The sequence below is a fragment of the Lathyrus oleraceus genome, chromosome 7 (genome assembly GCF_024323335.1).
Source record: "Lathyrus oleraceus cultivar Zhongwan6 chromosome 7, CAAS_Psat_ZW6_1.0, whole genome shotgun sequence".
NCBI classification, from domain to species: Eukaryota; Viridiplantae; Streptophyta; class Magnoliopsida; order Fabales; family Fabaceae; genus Lathyrus; species Lathyrus oleraceus.
In genome coordinates, this window is record NC_066585.1 from 100,267,638 (window position 1) to 100,284,113 (window position 16,476).

The 16,476-nt window shown below is 34.5% G+C and overlaps 2 protein-coding genes across 11 annotated transcripts in view; both read left to right on the plus strand.

Annotated features, from left to right (window-relative positions):
- The first annotated feature begins 385 nt into the window (after positions 1–385).
- Positions 386–5,443, plus strand: LOC127105178 (phosphatidylinositol N-acetylglucosaminyltransferase subunit A). 10 transcript variants are annotated; one of them, XM_051042333.1, is made up of 13 exons: positions 387–753; positions 856–921; positions 1,062–1,137; positions 1,660–1,709; positions 1,812–2,072; positions 2,829–2,998; positions 3,146–3,322; positions 3,489–3,539; positions 4,327–4,417; positions 4,533–4,649; positions 4,737–4,840; positions 4,932–5,022; positions 5,125–5,443. In XM_051042333.1, the coding sequence occupies exons 7-13, from the start codon at positions 3,264–3,266 to the stop codon at positions 5,263–5,265; spliced, it is 654 nt and encodes a 217-aa protein (XP_050898290.1). In that variant the 5' UTR covers positions 387–753; positions 856–921; positions 1,062–1,137; positions 1,660–1,709; positions 1,812–2,072; positions 2,829–2,998; positions 3,146–3,263; the 3' UTR covers positions 5,266–5,443. The 10 variants fall into 10 exon arrangements, with proteins under 10 accessions (XP_050898288.1, XP_050898292.1, XP_050898293.1 ...); XM_051042332.1 differs by having other exon boundaries at positions 2,841–2,998; XM_051042331.1 differs by having other exon boundaries at positions 386–753; positions 2,841–3,322.
- A 3,324-nt stretch (positions 5,444–8,767) lies between these two features.
- Positions 8,768–16,476, plus strand: part of LOC127102234 (arogenate dehydratase/prephenate dehydratase 1, chloroplastic) — a 49,896-nt gene continuing 42,187 nt past the window's right edge. Inside the window, exons 1-9 of the mRNA XM_051039634.1 lie at positions 8,768–9,434; positions 9,742–9,838; positions 9,979–10,046; positions 10,147–10,239; positions 10,326–10,526; positions 10,801–10,881; positions 10,968–11,063; positions 11,160–11,237; positions 11,350–11,437. Of these exons, the coding sequence (XP_050895591.1) occupies positions 9,405–9,434; positions 9,742–9,838; positions 9,979–10,046; positions 10,147–10,239; positions 10,326–10,526; positions 10,801–10,881; positions 10,968–11,063; positions 11,160–11,237; positions 11,350–11,437 (832 nt within the window). The 5' untranslated portion in view covers positions 8,768–9,404. The remainder of the gene's footprint in view (positions 9,435–9,741; positions 9,839–9,978; positions 10,047–10,146; positions 10,240–10,325; positions 10,527–10,800; positions 10,882–10,967; positions 11,064–11,159; positions 11,238–11,349; positions 11,438–16,476) is intronic.

Sequence of the window (16,476 nt, forward strand, 5' to 3'; positions counted from 1 at the left end):
TTAATATTTATTTAAGCATAAATAAATATTCTCTCTGTCTCAAAAAAATATCTAAAAATTATTTGTCAAAAGATAAATGTTGTTTTTAGTTTCTAATAATCTTTCAATTATTAATGCTTCTACCATAATCTTTTTATTTCTCTCACCTTTCAATAAGATTAACTTGTTATTTTTTTTTATAATTTGCGTAAAAATATGAGATATAACACTTGTTTTAAGACAGAGAATATTATTTAACAATGAACACGTGGAAAATCCAATACCATACCAGAGTCGAAAACATTCGTTGGAGGAGGTGCTCTAAAATACATAATTTTCTTGAAAGAAAGATAAACAATCATATGGTTAGCAATTGGTAAATAAAATGAAAGACCAATCAACCATAAAAAACTAAACAAATTTAGCGCTGGACAAATTAACGAAATCCAGCCCAAACCGACCGAACCATGTGGCCCCGTAGACACCGGTTCGGGTGAGTCGGTTTTTCGGTTTGACGGTTTGAATAATCTTGGGTTCACATGGGTTAAACCGGTCGGTTTAGGTTTGAATTTATGGACCCGATGATATCCTAAACCGACCGGTTCAGTAGAAATCATGTTATAGCCACTTCTTCGCTAGGGTTCAGTAGAAACAGCAACGTTAGGGTTCATCACTTCTCTCAGTCTCAAATCTCAATTCATTAGTTCCACTTCTTCGTGAGATTCATACGCACAAACAGCAACGTTACTCCGCTAGGGTTCATCATTCTCTCAGGTAATCGGTTGATTCTAGGGTTCATCCTTTCAATTTCCAGTTCATGGTTTCATCGTTTAAGAACTAACTCTTTCTACCTTCCAATTTTTCGGTTGATGCTAGTTCGTGGTTTCATTGTTTAACGAAGAACCGTCGCCGTCCATTATTCAACCACAAATCACCACCGATGTAAGTTACTCCTTATCTTTCTTTCTCTCTTTCCCTCTCTTTCTCTCTGACTATGGTTGAAATATTAAGTTTGGTTGAACTATTTCTGATGGGTTTGACTTTGTTTTGTTTTAACTCCGATTCTAAAACTGCTTCTTCAGATTGATTTTGAAGGTGTTGTCGGTAAATATTGTTCCTACTCAGCTCGCCGACAACTTCCGGAATAAGAAGCCTGAGGTTTTACTCTTGGCCGTTATAAACTTCATGTTATCTATAGCTACCTAATAACTAGCTGTTCAAATAAAAAGTGATTTTTAAAAAGTGATTTTTGAAGCTATAACTACTGGATAACGCAACAGCAAATGAAGAATCATTAGTTACTGCTATGAAGAAATAATCATTTTCTTACACAAGTTTGAAATCACTTTTTTCAAGCATTACACAAGTTACTGCTATCACTTTTTTCATTTGCTGTTGCGTTATCATAGTATGAAGAATCATTAGTTACTGCTATGAAGAAATAATCATTTTCTTACACAAGTTTGAAATCACTTTTTTCAAGCATTACACAAGTTACTGCTATGAAGAAATAATCATTTTCTTACACAAGTCTTGCATCTAAAGCGAAATTTGAGTTTGGGTTGCCTACTCAACAACACTGTATGTCAAGAAGCAGTGGATGCATATCATTAAAATTTATTTCTAGTTCTGCTATAGTAGATGCAGTTCTTAAACATTTATCCTTTCATATAATGGCAGGAAAATTATTGGTGCGCGTTGGTATATTAAAGGATATGAAGTAGAATTCGGTAATCACACTCCATGTGTATTTCTCATCTCATCTTTTTCCTTCTGTTTTATGTTTCTAATTGACAATTCTTGTTTTGTTGGTTGTGTTTTGGTACTGGAAGATGGAGCGCGGCAAAAGTAGCTTGCAAGGAGTTGGAGTTCCTAGCTTGCAACTGTGTAAACAATTGCAACCCAAATGATACATCGAACGTAGCCCAAAAATTCCGCTGAACAGAAAAACCATATGCAGAGGTGTCTACATTTTTAGCACAAGATTATATTCCAACTTTGCATTGCATCTCTAACTTACTTCAAGTGGAAAACTCCAATGTCTGACCCCTACTGACCTTGTTCCCTTATTTAAGTTGCCGATTTACTTGCAGGTATATTTGCACATGCCAACTAGTACATAGTTTTATAGAAATGCACACGTACACGACTGAATATATCTATCTATATATATATATAATATATATATATAATATATATAATATATATATATATTTGTGGCTGTTATGTATAGACGTTATGCAAATATTACAGTAAGCACTAAGCTTCACGTACTAGCTCATGCCTATGTATGAATTAATTCTATCTTTTCTATAATTATGTAAACAAACAGATTAAAAGAGTGGGCACAAAGTCTATTTCATGCTGATACTAAGTGCTAGAATACTCTTTATCGCTCTTTTTTCTTAACACTCTCTCAAACGAATCCGGATCATCTCCAGTGGAATGTTCGGTGCTTTCGATTCTGTTTCCATCCGGTCTATTAACTTAATTTAATAGCATGGAAGAAAGAAAGAGTGAAAAATAATTAAATAATTAAAATTAAATCCAACTGTCAATATTGTATAGGACAGGTGACAGAACCAAAAATGTTGGAGGGAATTTGTTTCCCTCTCAAACACCCACTCTTTTATTGAGTGAAACATATATAGGTCTTTTCCTTTGAAAATAGATTTCACATAAAATGATAGAACTTATTTGTGTTTTTATTGATAAAAAAATTAATGATAAAGAAAGTGTTAAAATGAAAGGGTTGTTAGCATTACTAATTGATTGTATAATGATAATTAACATACTATCAGAATTTTTTCAATAATAAAATTTTCAAAATTAAGCTAAAAATAAAATAGACAATGATGCAGTTGACATCCATTTCAACTTTGTGATTCAATAAGACAAGCCTTTCTTTTTTGGAGTCATTTTTTGAAACTAAGGATGGTGAAGAGGAGGTGAAGAACAGTCTCTAGGGCGTTCAAGATTTGGTACTGGAAATGCAGGTCAGGGGTATACTTTTGAAGAGGTATAACTTAGTTACAACTTGCCTAAAATATCTTATTTTTGTTATTTGTGACTGACATAAATGTTTGGAAACCATGGCAATTCATTCCTTTGCTTATAGCAGTTGAACTGTTATTTCACTTGAGGTTTTAAAGCACTAGTAATGCAGGTCAAGGTTCTTTTTCTAGTAGTTATGGACCTCTGTCGCCGAACTTCTGGTCTGCAACACCCCTTGCCAGTTTCTCAGGTGGGGAGCAGCAACATTCAGGTTCGTTTGCATTATATTGATGGGAACTACACTGTACTGCCAGAGGTTGTGGAAGCATCCCTTGGCCCACATATGCAGGTAACTTTCTGTTTTCTCATTTCAAAGTTAGTGTGTCTGGTAGACAAATGGAACTAGTTATGAGTTTTATTTCACAAGCATGATGCATTATTTCCACTAGTTTAAGATGCCACTCAATTCATGATTTGAAAATATGATGCAAGAATGATAGAAATGAATGAAATAGGGGTCTGGTACTGCAGTATGGAAGACTGGCCTTGAAGGGGTCTGGTACAAGGTATGAAAAGAAGTCTTGTACAGTTTTTCATTTTTTTTCTTCTTGTACTTGTGTATGCATAGTAACCAACAAGGTATGACCATCTGGGATATAGAATATTCCTTAGCCCGAAGCACTTGTGAGCACGAGGTTTGTTGGAATCTTGCATTGTGCAAGTAACATGCTTATGCATTAAAAACTGAATGAACTCTTATCTAGAATCATGTTTTCGTTTTTATGTCTGATGAAATGAAAATTTCTATTGTGAGCAGTATGGAGTAACATGCTGACCTATATCTGTTCAAATGAGTCATTATATGGGTATGAATTCATACTCCGTCATGATTTGTAATTATCTGTTGGATCTTCTACATTTGTTTTTGCTATTGTTATATTCTGCCTGACATTCACTACTATACAACATTTCTCGTCCTAGCATGTTTATAATGTCGACTTAACAGACACTTGTTAATCTAAGAAGAAATTTACACCAGTTTGTAACATGACCTCTGGAGCAAAGGGACACCATTTCAACCGAATAACCCCCAAAATAAATTAGTGATTGTTGCTACTTTCTACTTTTTGCTTATGTACCATTGGTTGGTTAACGTAACATGCTGACCTATGTCATGAATCCACTTCAAACAGTTAATATCTGATCCAAACTAGATTGAGTCACAAATACATCTTTTCTGATTCTTTGTTATTGATTTGAAGATATTAAGGACATGAACTTTATCATTCTGAGGTGTATCCAATATTATTTCTTTTGTATTTATTGTCCTACCTGATCTTTGCACTGTTACAGTTCCTTAACAGAAGCTTTTTGCATAGCCATATTAGAGGCTGCTAGCTGTGGATTGTTAACAGTCAGCACGCGTGTCGGAGGTGTTCCTGAGGTAGGTACCACAGATTTTCTTTCTATTCTTCTATGATATATAAATGCCTTTCTTTTCAATTCCATGATTTTGGAATGCTAACATATGGGGGTTGATATTCACTTCCATGGTATAGGTTGTACCAGATGACATGATTGTTTTGGCAGAACCTGATCCAAGTGATATGGTGCGCGCAATCCAAAGGGCAATAACTATGCTGCCTAAAATTGATCCTCAAGTCATGCACAATCGAGTGAGTTTGTAGTTCAAATGACCCTTTCCTTCTGCTTTCACTGGATAAACTAGTTACTTACTCAATCTATTAATCTATTATCTCTAGATGAGGGAACTCTATAGTTGGCATGATGTTTCCAAAAGGACCGAAATTGTATATGACCGTGCTCTGAAGTGTTCCGATCAAAACCTACTTGAACGTCTCTCACGGTAAACACCTTCACTGATTCAATTTGATTCTAATAGGAACATCTAGTTGTAAAAGGAAATCCGCTGGTCATTCTGTTTCAATTATGTCTAGATACCTCTCTTGTGGAGCATGGGCAGGAAAGATCTTTTGCTTGGTTATGATCTTCAATTTTTTGCTATGGCATCTACTGGAACTATGGCAGGTATAATAGACTTGAATAGTGTTGCACATTTTTGCTTCTTGATCATGTTTGGTGAGTTTTCTTACTTTTGTTATTTTGACTGCTTTCATTATTAGCCTGCAGATGAAATTGAGGAGGCGCCCGATGTTATTCTTTCGCGCAACTGCGATGGATTGGAGGGATGTTGCAGAAAATACAACAATGCAGAAAATTACAATAGTAGTGATACTAATAATATTTCATAGGAAAAAAATGCTGACATGATTCGACGATTCTGCTTCAAATGAGTCAATTAAGCTCCCATTTCCGAAAAATGCAGCAATTTCATAAGTTTTAAGATATATTGTTTTATTTTTTTGTTCATAAGTAAACTAAAAGTTTAAAGACTAGTATAAAATTATGCTATTTAAATCCTAGATAAAATCCACTTGTGTTGGGTTTATTTTGGAATGAGCTCAATTATTTTAAAAACCGAATAAACCGCATTATGAAACCGAACCGAACAAAACCGAAACCGAAAATAACCGAATTGCAAACCGGTCGGTTTTGGTTATGTTTTTTCCAACCGATGGTTAGGTCGGATTGGGAATTTGGGCCCGAAAACCGATCCAACCCAACCGATGTCCACCCCTAAACAAATTTATGATTGATGAATCAACCTTATTTGTACTTTTAACATTTCCTGTGACAAAAAAGTGTTAAAAAGACAAATACCAAAAAAAGTTACCAAATTAGTACCTGTAACAAGGTAGGCACCATCCACTTAGAAGACACAGTCCCACACCCGATGTGTATGACCTGGAATGTACAACCAACCTCGTTTATGGTTTAGGAAAGTTTGGGAAAAGTCGCAGGGAATGAAAAAATCGACATGATCTCATAATTTTATGAATTACCTATCAAAGTTTTCTCTAATGTTAAACCGTGAGAATTAAGATTTTAGTTATTATTAGTGAGCAAAATAATTGATTAATAATTTATAAGATTTTAAATATAAAATAAAATAAATGATTGTGTGATAGATAACTTTTACGATTATAAAAATGAAATCTATGAATCTAAATTTTAGTTATGAATGAGTTTAAAATGACGGATTTAAGTTTCAATTTGAATCTTCATGTTTGGGGACAGTTGTAGTGACATATTCTGATTTTTAATGATGGATTCTGAGTCTCTATTTTCATTTTCATTGTTATGACAAACTTAGCCTCCAATCAATTTATCACGTTGTTCTGCCCTGTAATTTGTCAACGGACGTTAATAGAAGAAACCATTAGTATGAATTAAAAACTTTAAAATGATTATTGTTTGAAGAAAATATTTTAAAGTATTAAAAATAAAAAATAATATATTTAGGAGGACCAAGAAGATATTTAACACAAATAAGTTATCTATAGGTAGGCATATTATAAATGAGGAGGTAAGTGCTTAAGTTCCACAATAAATGGTTTTTCTATTGATGACACGTTATCTTTTATGAGCACCGAATAGTATAAATAAGTTATTATGCCTAACACTTCTGCATTGAATAATGGGATTTTGTGAAAAACTCAAGAAAAACACTAGAAAGCATTCTAGTGTAGCAAACTAGAGGTTCAAAGCTCTATAGTTATATTAAACTTTATTGTGATGAACCAGTCTTGGATTTTGATGTTCCATAGATCAACAACCCATAAAGGATAGTTTGGATAAATATCTCGCCAATGATAGGATTAAAACCTTGGATTGAGAGAAATGATCATGATGATTTAACAACAAATAAACCCAACAAATTCTGGGTATGGGAGGTGAGGTAAAAGCATTAATGAAAAAATAAAGAAAAGAAACACCATTTCCCGTTACAAGCTTTGTTGTTATGAGCTAGTCTTGGATTTTGATGTTTGCATCAACCTTAGGCTCAAACTTAACTACTTCTTTCCTAATCCTTTATTTCATATCCTTAGGCATGGATCTTTGCTCCTGAGTCTCCTATACTATTAGATGATTAAATGTCATTCTTTATTAAGATCAAAGTATGTTTTCTTCATTATGATATTGGTAGGCTTTAGATTATCCGTATTTTTTTATAGATGGGGAGCATCACAATCATAGTTTCCTTTTATGTTAAGATATTCCCTTGGGATATGGCTCAAAGGAAAGAAAATAACTAAAATAAAATAGATAAGAGAGAAAAAGTAACATCGAGGAATTACATAGGTCCGACTTAAGATGTTATACTCTTGTCCCAAAAAGTTATTCTGTAGAGTAGACACTAACTTGAGATATTTTATAAGATTGTGCCCACGAATTTCCCTATACAAGAAAATTAAGTTTTTATGCTAACTTCTAACCAAACAACGAAAAAGGTTTAAAGCGGCTAGTATCCAAACCAAACATAGATTTTTCACGAGCTGATCTCGAACTAAGATGGAGTTTTAGTTGGATAGCCTCCGAACCGAACCGTGGTTTAACATAGGTTGACCATGAACCAAAATTAGATTTTAACCGACTGGGATGATCTCCAACCTATATAGATTTTATACCAGGATGAGCATTGGAACCAAGCGAGATTTTAACCGGGATGATCTCGAATCGATATAGCTTTTAACTAAGATGAGCTCAAGAATCATTGTGGAGATTTTATTGGTTGATCTTCACGAACCAAAAGAGAGGTTTTTCTTCAAGGTGAAGCTCACAAACCAAATATGGACTTACTATGACAATCCCCAAACCAAACAAGTGATTTTTAACTAGTTTATCTTGCAGCCAAAATAGAAACTTCCTAAGGAAGAATTATTTATAAAAGAGATAATACAGTCTTAGTAAATTTACAATTTTCCCTCACCTAATATAATTATCCTCAATTAGACTCAAGAATACTCTCGAAGCACTATGGTTAAAAATATGTGAGAGAAATGAGAGATTTAGAGAGATGACGAGAGAAATGAAAATTAAGGTTTAAACTTGTATTCTGGATGTAAAAAATTTGGAAATCAATGTCAATAGTCCAAATGAATGTCATAATAGATTAGACACCCTAAATAATCTATTCTTATGGCCATAAATGGAAGGTTTTGATTTTTAGTGACTACCTATAATTAATAGACTATCCCAATTGATTTTAGACTCAACAAATCATGATCTAGTCAATTAGGTTAATAATCTAATTGATTGTTCAGTTAGAAAAGGTCTTTCAATCAATCAGACACTCTCATAATCGATTGGTTAGACTGTAAAAACATTTTTTGGTGGTTTAAATAAAATATGAGAGGATTTTCAATTTTTTTTAGTTTGTGTGTTATTTATACATAATATTTCTAGAAATACCCTTATGTATTCACTACACCAAAAAGGTTTTTTAACAGCGCATCTTAGACAGCGCTTTTAAAAGAAAGCGCTGTCTAAGGTTAAAATAAAAATAAAATACGGAAAATGTTCTAAAAAAATAATGAAAGCGCTGTCTAAGGGGGGGTCTTAGACAGCGCTTTTAGAAAGCGCTGTCTAAGACCCCCCCTTAGAGAGCGCTTTTAGAAAGCGCTTTTAAATATAGACCTTAGTCAGCGCTTTTGAGAAAGCGCTGTTTAAAGTCTTTCAATTAAAAAAAAAAGTTAGGAGTAATTTACAACTAATAACTCGTGTCATCCATAGTTGCATATTCAAGCAACAAACACTTGAAACAATCATTTATTTCCACTATTAACCCAAAAAGAAATCATTTCCGCGCCCACCAAAAAATTAAAAAAAATCACTCAATCACTCACCCAAACACCATTCTCTCCGTCCCCAAAAATCAAATACAGAAAGAAAAAAAACCACTCTCAGTACGACACCGTTTCGCATCTCGCCGGCAACAATGGACGACGAAGAAGAACAACAAAAGCTTCCAGATCTAGTAAAAGCTCTCGTCCACCATCTACTTTCTCAAAACCTTCCCCCAAATTCCCCACCCTTAAACCCTACCTCCTCTCACTTCCAAAACTCCCTCCGTTACGCCCACCGCATTCTCTCCAGCCACCTCACTCCCTCCGTAACCCCCGATGCCGCCGCCATCGCCGAATCCATCAAACGCCGTCTCGCCACCGAAGGTAGATCCTCTGAAGCCTTATCATTCGCTGACCTATATACCAAATTCGTTTCCAAAGCCGCCGATGTTGATAACAAGTGGGCCCTACTTCATCTCTTCAATATCATTTCTCAAGATCGTAAAACCGCCGTTAAATCTCAACTCGATGCTTCCGTTTTTCTTCCGAATTTAACTATCTCCGATAACAACGTTGGTCCACGCCGTATTGAAAATAAGGGATGGAGCGACGGTGTTGTTGTTCTTGCTAAGGATCCTAATAATCGCCGCGACATTGCGTTTCATGAGTATGTGAAATTGGTTAAGGAAGAAAACGATGTGACGGAAGAGGCTATGGTGACTGATGTGCTTTATGCTTGTCAAGGAGTTGATGGTAAGTATGTGAAATTTGATAATGAGAATAACTGTTACGTTTTGTTGGATTCAATTAGGGTTTCTAGGGGAACTACGGGTATGGTTTATAGGCTTTGTGAGTTAGGGGTTTTGTTTAAGAAGGTTATTGGGTACATAGAGTAGAGTTTGGGTCGTTTTCAGACTGAAGATGTGGGAACTGTTGGCCAAGCTTTTTGTTCTGCTTTGCAGAATGAGTTGAGTGATTATTACAAGTTGTTGGCTGTGCTTGAGGCTCATTCTTCGAATCCGATTCCTTTGTTTTCTGAATCTGCAAGTTCTGTCATCAGAGAGCTATCATTCCTGTTGAAGATCAAAAGCCATTCCTTCATTCTGCTTATCAGAATCACTCCAAGGGCTTTCACATAGACATCAACATGCTTCCCAGTGAGTTGTTATTCATTTGCTATCTCTTTGATCTATAATATCATCATTGATTATCAACTGTGAACTTATATATCTCTAGTTGAAATTTATGATTTTTGGTTTTCCGTAGCATGATGATGTAAATCGTATAATTGTTGCAGAGCCATTAACGTCAATTGATGATTCGTCTTCTGCAAGTGATGGATCAAAGGTGCGCGTGGCTTATCAGGTATCGTGCGTAAGCAAGCGTTTGTATTTACTATTCAGCTGAACTATCCATGACATGACATTGTTTGTTGTGCTACTGACGAATCATTTGTTCGATATAGGGAGTGCCGGGAGCATACAGTGAGGATGCAGCTTTGAAAGCGTATCCAAATTGTGAGACTGTGCCATGTGACGATTACGAAGCTGCATTTAAGGTTCCATTATTCAATTTATGACTTGCTTGACGCTTTAGTTTCTGAATTATAACTGCTGTATTGATATATTCATATTTTTTCTCTAGGCAGTTGAACTGTGGTTAGTTGATAAAGCGGTTTTACCAATTGAAAATTCTGCGGATGGAAGCATCCATCGCAATTATGACTTACTTCTTCAACATAAGTTGAATATTGTCGGAGAGGTGCAGCTGCGTGCTAACCACTGTCTCTTAGGATTGCCCGGTGTGACAATGGAGGAACTCGTCAGTGTTGTGAGTCATCCTCAGGTTGGTTGGTTATCATGTGCAATCTAGTAATGAATGAAATGATACATTATGTTTCCTATTCAAACACGCTGAATAATAGATATGCTTTAAAATCTGCAATGACTTTTGTTTAATACAATTTATCAGATTGCATCAAACGTATTTTCAATGGAATCTATTGGCTTATCTAAACAATGCCGTCATTTATGATTTGTGCAGACTCCTGATACTGCAAACTGTATCTCTAGAATATGCTTACATATTGACTATGAATAACCGAACTTTTCATATGCAGGCTCTTGCTCAATGTAGGACGGTGCTGAACGATTTAGATGTTGATAAAGTTCGTGACCAGGATACTGCCGTTGCTGCTAAGGTATATTAAGAATTTTCTCTATGTGAAAGTACATATGGACTAGTTTGTAGAGTGGCGCGTCATAACTATTGAGATTTTGTTGACAGACAGTGGCCATAAATTGTGTAAGACACACCGGAGCCATTGCAAGTTCCCGAGCTGCAGAAATATACGGCCTGGACATTCTTGCTGAAGGAATTCAGGTAATAACGTTTTGGAAGATTGAGCTGCTAAACCATATCTGAGTTTGCTGGTCTAAGTCAAGATTAAAGTTGAGGTGTTTTTTGCTATATTTATAGGATGATGATGAAAATGTTACCCGTTTCTTGGTCCTTGCGAGGGAGCCTAGAATTCCAGGAACTGACAGGCCCCATAAGGTATACAAGTTGTTATTAAATACGACTACTTGTTACTGTTTGAATTTGCTGACTGGTTTGTGAATTTTCTGAAACTTAGGATTTATAATCCATATTTTTTTTTCATATGTAGTGTCCTCAACAACGTAATCAAATAGATTGCGGGTATTTCATGTTGAGGTTTATGCGAGATACTCTTGCTTTGGGCCGATTAAAGATTCCCACCGATGTATGTATTTCTAACTTATGAGTTATTTTTATATTTACACATATCTCATATAATTAAATAGTTGGAATTAATTCAAAATATGTTATATTATTATGTAGTACTTTGATGAATTCAAGTGTGCATTTTATACAAAGGATCAAGTGGACGAAATCAAAGAGGAGTGGTGTCAATTCATGATAAAGCTCAATGTTTGTTCATAAATTTGTGTAATTAATGTGTACATTTGTAGTATATGTTATGACTTGTAAATGTGTACATAAATTTGTATATATTTTGATACATTTAAGGCAAAATTGGTTTGAATTGGTATATATATATATTTGTTAGCCAAAAATTGGTAGAAAAAAGGCCAAAATGGCATATATAAAATGTGATAATTGTCTGTCAAAATCTGGTTGAAAACAGGTAGAAATTCTGGTTTATAAACCTGGAAAAAATGTGGTTTAAAACAAAAGCTTCAAAATTTTTCGTATACCTTAGACAGCGCTTTTGTAAAAAGCGTTGTCTAAGGGGGGGATTAGAAAGCGCTTTAGGCAAAAGCGCTGTCTAAGGGGGGGCTTAGACAGCGCTTTTTGAAAAGCGCTGTCTAAGGTATACCTAAAAAAATTAAAATAGGAGGGTCTTAGAAAGCGCTTTTGGCCAAAGCGCTGTCTAAGGGGTGGGGCTTAGACAGCGCTTTTCAAAAGCGCTGTCTAAGGTATACCTAAAAAATTTAAAATAAGAGGGTCTTATAAAGCACTTTTGGCCAAAGCGCTGTCTAAGGGGGGGGGGGGGGCTTAGACAGCGCTTTTAAGATTTAAAAAAGCGCTGTCTAAACCTTTAGCAGCGGAGGTTTAGACAGCGCTTTAAAGCGCTGTCTAAGGTCTTGTTTGTTGTAGTGATTTACAAGACACTGACCACTTAGACGGACACAACCAGATGAGCTTTCACATTTCCTCTCTTTCATAACTCTGAAGCTTCAAGTCTTGGCATCATAATCTTTCAGTTTAGCATCACACAAAAATCTTGAATCTTCTTAATGAGACTTGAGATATCTTCATGTTGAATTCTATCATATAAGAGTTGAAAGGTTAAACCACAATTGATCATGGAAACAAAAGTCTTCACTTTAATGTTGTTTGATATTAAATGTTGTCATCATCAAAACTAAACAATTACTCAATTGACTAGAAACTTTTCTATCTATAAGCTTCACTATGTTATATTACCTTGACTATACCTGCAAGCACATTGATCCACATTTTCCCCCTTTTTGATGATGGCAACGTATCTCTCAAGGAGGTGAGAAAAGAGAAAACTGATAGATGAATTTTGGAGTGGTTAAACTCCCCTCACATGAGTAGAGAGTATACTCTACTCCTCATGAGAGTATACTTCTCCACTTTTAGCATAATTTTCAAGAAAAAGATGCAAGAAAGTGATTGCAAATATGCAAGCACACAGTTCACATGGATCAAACATATTTTACTTAATGAAGAAAAACATATAGTTATCGGAGATCATATGAGTTTTAATCAAATAGGGAAAATTTCCTTGATTTAAGCATGCAGATACAAAGAAAAAGGGAAAAACTTATACAAGAATAAGGAAAGAAAAAACATCTAAAAAACAAGCAAATAACTAATTTTCCTCATCATTGTCATTGATCTGATTGAAGGTACGAGACCATGTCCGATTAGCTTGCTAGTGAGACGAAGGATCTTCGAATTAGTCCTCCTTTGAATTCTCAAATTTCTTATTGATTATGGAAAATGGTTTTGAAGTGAGCATCAGAGGAAGAAGTAAGAGAGATTTCATAATCAAAATCCTCCAAATTTTCATTCTCTGCTTGTTGTTATTGAGTGGAGCTCTTTTTGGAACTTTTGGAGGTAGTTTAATTAGTACCCCATTTCCCATTTATCCTCATAAAACCTAGAGTATTTTTTCCGTTTCTTGAGTGTCTTATTTTTTATTCATCCTCCTCTAAATCGAATCCATTATGCTCTAAGATTTTTATGACTAGTCTACTATAGGGTAGAAGCGTATTTTTATTTTTTCTCCTCATCATATGATAAATCACAACACTACAATTCCTTTCAAATCTATTATCCAAAAACCAAACTAGAGCTATGTCAGATTTGTTTATGTGCATAGAGTTTCTTTTTCTTGGGAAAAGCACATGATTCACCACATAGTAAATTCGACGAATATCTGGGCATATTATGCCAATGGTGAAGAGTGAAGGGATAAAAGTGTTTGGATTATCTAGGAAAGATATATAAGCCTCTATAGTATTAAAGTTGTTACCTTCTTCACTATCATCAGAGTTGGATTCGTTGTATGGAAGGTTGCAAATATATGTGAACTATTCAATAGTTAGATGAATCTAGTGCTTATTTACTTCCGAAGTAATAACCCTGTCTACATAGTTGATGTTGTCATAAGTCATTCTCACCATAGTACGAAATATATCTTAAGGTACTTCACAAATGAAACCCTTCAAACCTGCCTCTGCAAAATTTTGGACACAAGCACAATCTTTGAAAAATTTCTCATCCAAGTAGTGAGAATTAAGAATCTCTTTTTCTACATAGTAACAATTGATGTTTTTTATTACTCTTGGGACAAGAAAATTTATGAGTATTAGGAGGAGGAAGCATCGGAAGTACGAGATCTCTTTGGTGCCATCGATGGTGATGAAAAGAGTTTTGCTCTAAAACACTTAAATATGCACACAAGAGAGAAATGTGGAATAAGATGAAGATAAAGGAGGAAGAATACCTTTATATAGCTTTTTCCTAATCGATTATAACACTTTCCTAATTAATCCTCTCATCAAAAGCGTGTGGTTGACGGTTGGAAACTAGTTGTTACGCTATTTACCAATGTAATAACCAATTACACCCTCAATTTAATCAATTATTTTTGTTAGGCGCACTAGGTTTGAATTTTTAATCTTTCTAATTGATTAGACCCTCAGTCTAATAGATTATTTAGTGTTTTTTCATCCACCTTGGGCTTTTGGGCTTTGGTTTAAGTTTTAGCTTTTATGGATTGCTTTTGGCGCCCCTTTTTCATTTGAATTGCGCCTCTTTTTTTTTCAAAAATGCTAAAAACTCAAACATTTCATTAATAATAATAATTTTAATTGATTGAGAAAATAATAAACAACTTACTTAGAGGGTTAATCAAAGTTTTATGATTTTTATACCTCTAAGAAGTGTATTGCTTTAAATATCATGCAACTTTGATAAACACTCCCCCTTTCGAGGGAACAACAGAATAATGTCATAAAACCTTCTATACGAATCATTTGACACGATAGTTTGTTACAACCACATGGTTGATAAATCCATTACAGACTTATCACCACAACCTACTAAGATGTTAAATAATCATTACAAGTAATCATTAACTTTAAGAAGTATCCTCAACATAAGTTCTTTGATCAGGTCCATTGAAATAGACCATTAGCGAACATACTTGTATCATAAGCATTAGTATCATCTAACGCCATTAGGAACATCTTGTATACTCAAAGGTATATATATTTATTTTCACAAATTCATTTGATACGCTTCATTGAGGTCTGTAAAGCATCCGCGGAAAAAAAATCAAGTTTTCACCTTTGGTAGCCAAATCTTTTTGGGTCATGGTGAGTTAGTAGTTATAAGAGGTGCAGGGTTACTAACTTTAGACCTTCTTAGTTTTCATTACAAAAGGGCCCTAGGTGGCCAAGCTTATCACAAAACAAGCATTTACAGATAAGACAGTTTTATTTCTTCTTATTAAAGCCTTTACTGTGTGATCTACTTTATTTAAAACCTAATCCACTTTTTTTCAAGGAAGACCTTTGATTTGATCGAATCAAATCTAGGTTTTCTTTCTCTTAGTAAATTTACTTAGAGCTTCATGCATATTTTTCACTTCCCTTTTCATCGAGGCACAAGTCTCACATTTACTAGTTTGGTTTATAAGATTATCCATTTCATATATTTGTGTTTCATTGCTACTTTCTAGAAACTCAATGTAGTCTCTAAGATCTAAGTTACACTTTTTAATCTTATCATTTTCCTCAATTAACTTAGAATTTAATTTAACAAGTTAATTGTATGATAAAATTTTTACCTCACTAATATCTTCTTCGTGAGAAGCTTGTAAGCAAACTTGTTCGTCTTCTTAATTGGAAGAAGGACCTTTGAAGATTCTACCAGAGGAAGATTCTTCATAATTTCTCTTGGATGTTGAGTCTTCAAAGTTATGCTTGTTGAAACTAGTTTCTCTTTTATTCTATCGAAGATTCCATTGGATGAAACTTCTTCTTCTTTTTTATATTCTTTTCTTAATGAAGTTTTTATGAGTGCAACTTTCTGTTAGATGTATTTTGTATGATGTCAAAACTAGGATACTTTAGCGTTTATGTCTATTGAATAGTATCCTATGAGTCTAAATGTGCATCTTAGTATTAGAAAGCATAACAACATGTTGGAAAAGGTTTACGAAATGTTTCATGTATCAAAAACTCGTTTTTATATGAAAAACAATCTATGCGTCTACACATACGTGCTATAGGTCGACACATAGCATAAACTTTTTTCTATAAGTCGACACATACGACCTTCAGGTCGGCACATGTAACTCATTTTTAAAGCATATAGCTTCTGTTTGATGTTCCGCCTCCATAGGTCGACACATGACTTATACAGGTCAACACATGACCTATACAGGTTGCCACATGCATCGAACAGGTCGACATATTACTTACATAGGTTGACACATGCATTAAATATCTTGAAAATTTGCATTCCTTTTCAAATCTTTTGCATTCCTTTTTGCCTCCAACTTGCATACATATATATACTTCATGTATCCATCATTTCTAGTAAGATTATAGAGTAAACCTACACGAAACTGGTATTTCAAAGTGCTCTAATCAATTTTAACCTCATCCTATGCATACACACAAACAAATTACACATAATCATTCTTTGTTTGGGTGCCATCTAGAATCGGTTGATAACGTCCAATTTAGGTTTATTGAATTATAAGTTA

Bases quoted from the DNA above. Each gene is read 5' to 3' on its own strand.
- LOC127105178 (XM_051042331.1), top strand. From the start codon at position 3,264: ATGGGAACTACACTGTACTGCCAGAGGTTGTGGAAGCATCCCTTGGCC. The intron at 3,323-3,488 runs GTAACTTTCTGT...TGAATGAAATAG, and splicing joins CCCTTGGCCCACATATGCAG to GGGTCTGGTACTGCAGTATG. The intron at 3,540-4,326 runs GTATGAAAAGAA...GCACTGTTACAG, and splicing joins TTGAAGGGGTCTGGTACAAG to TTCCTTAACAGAAGCTTTTT.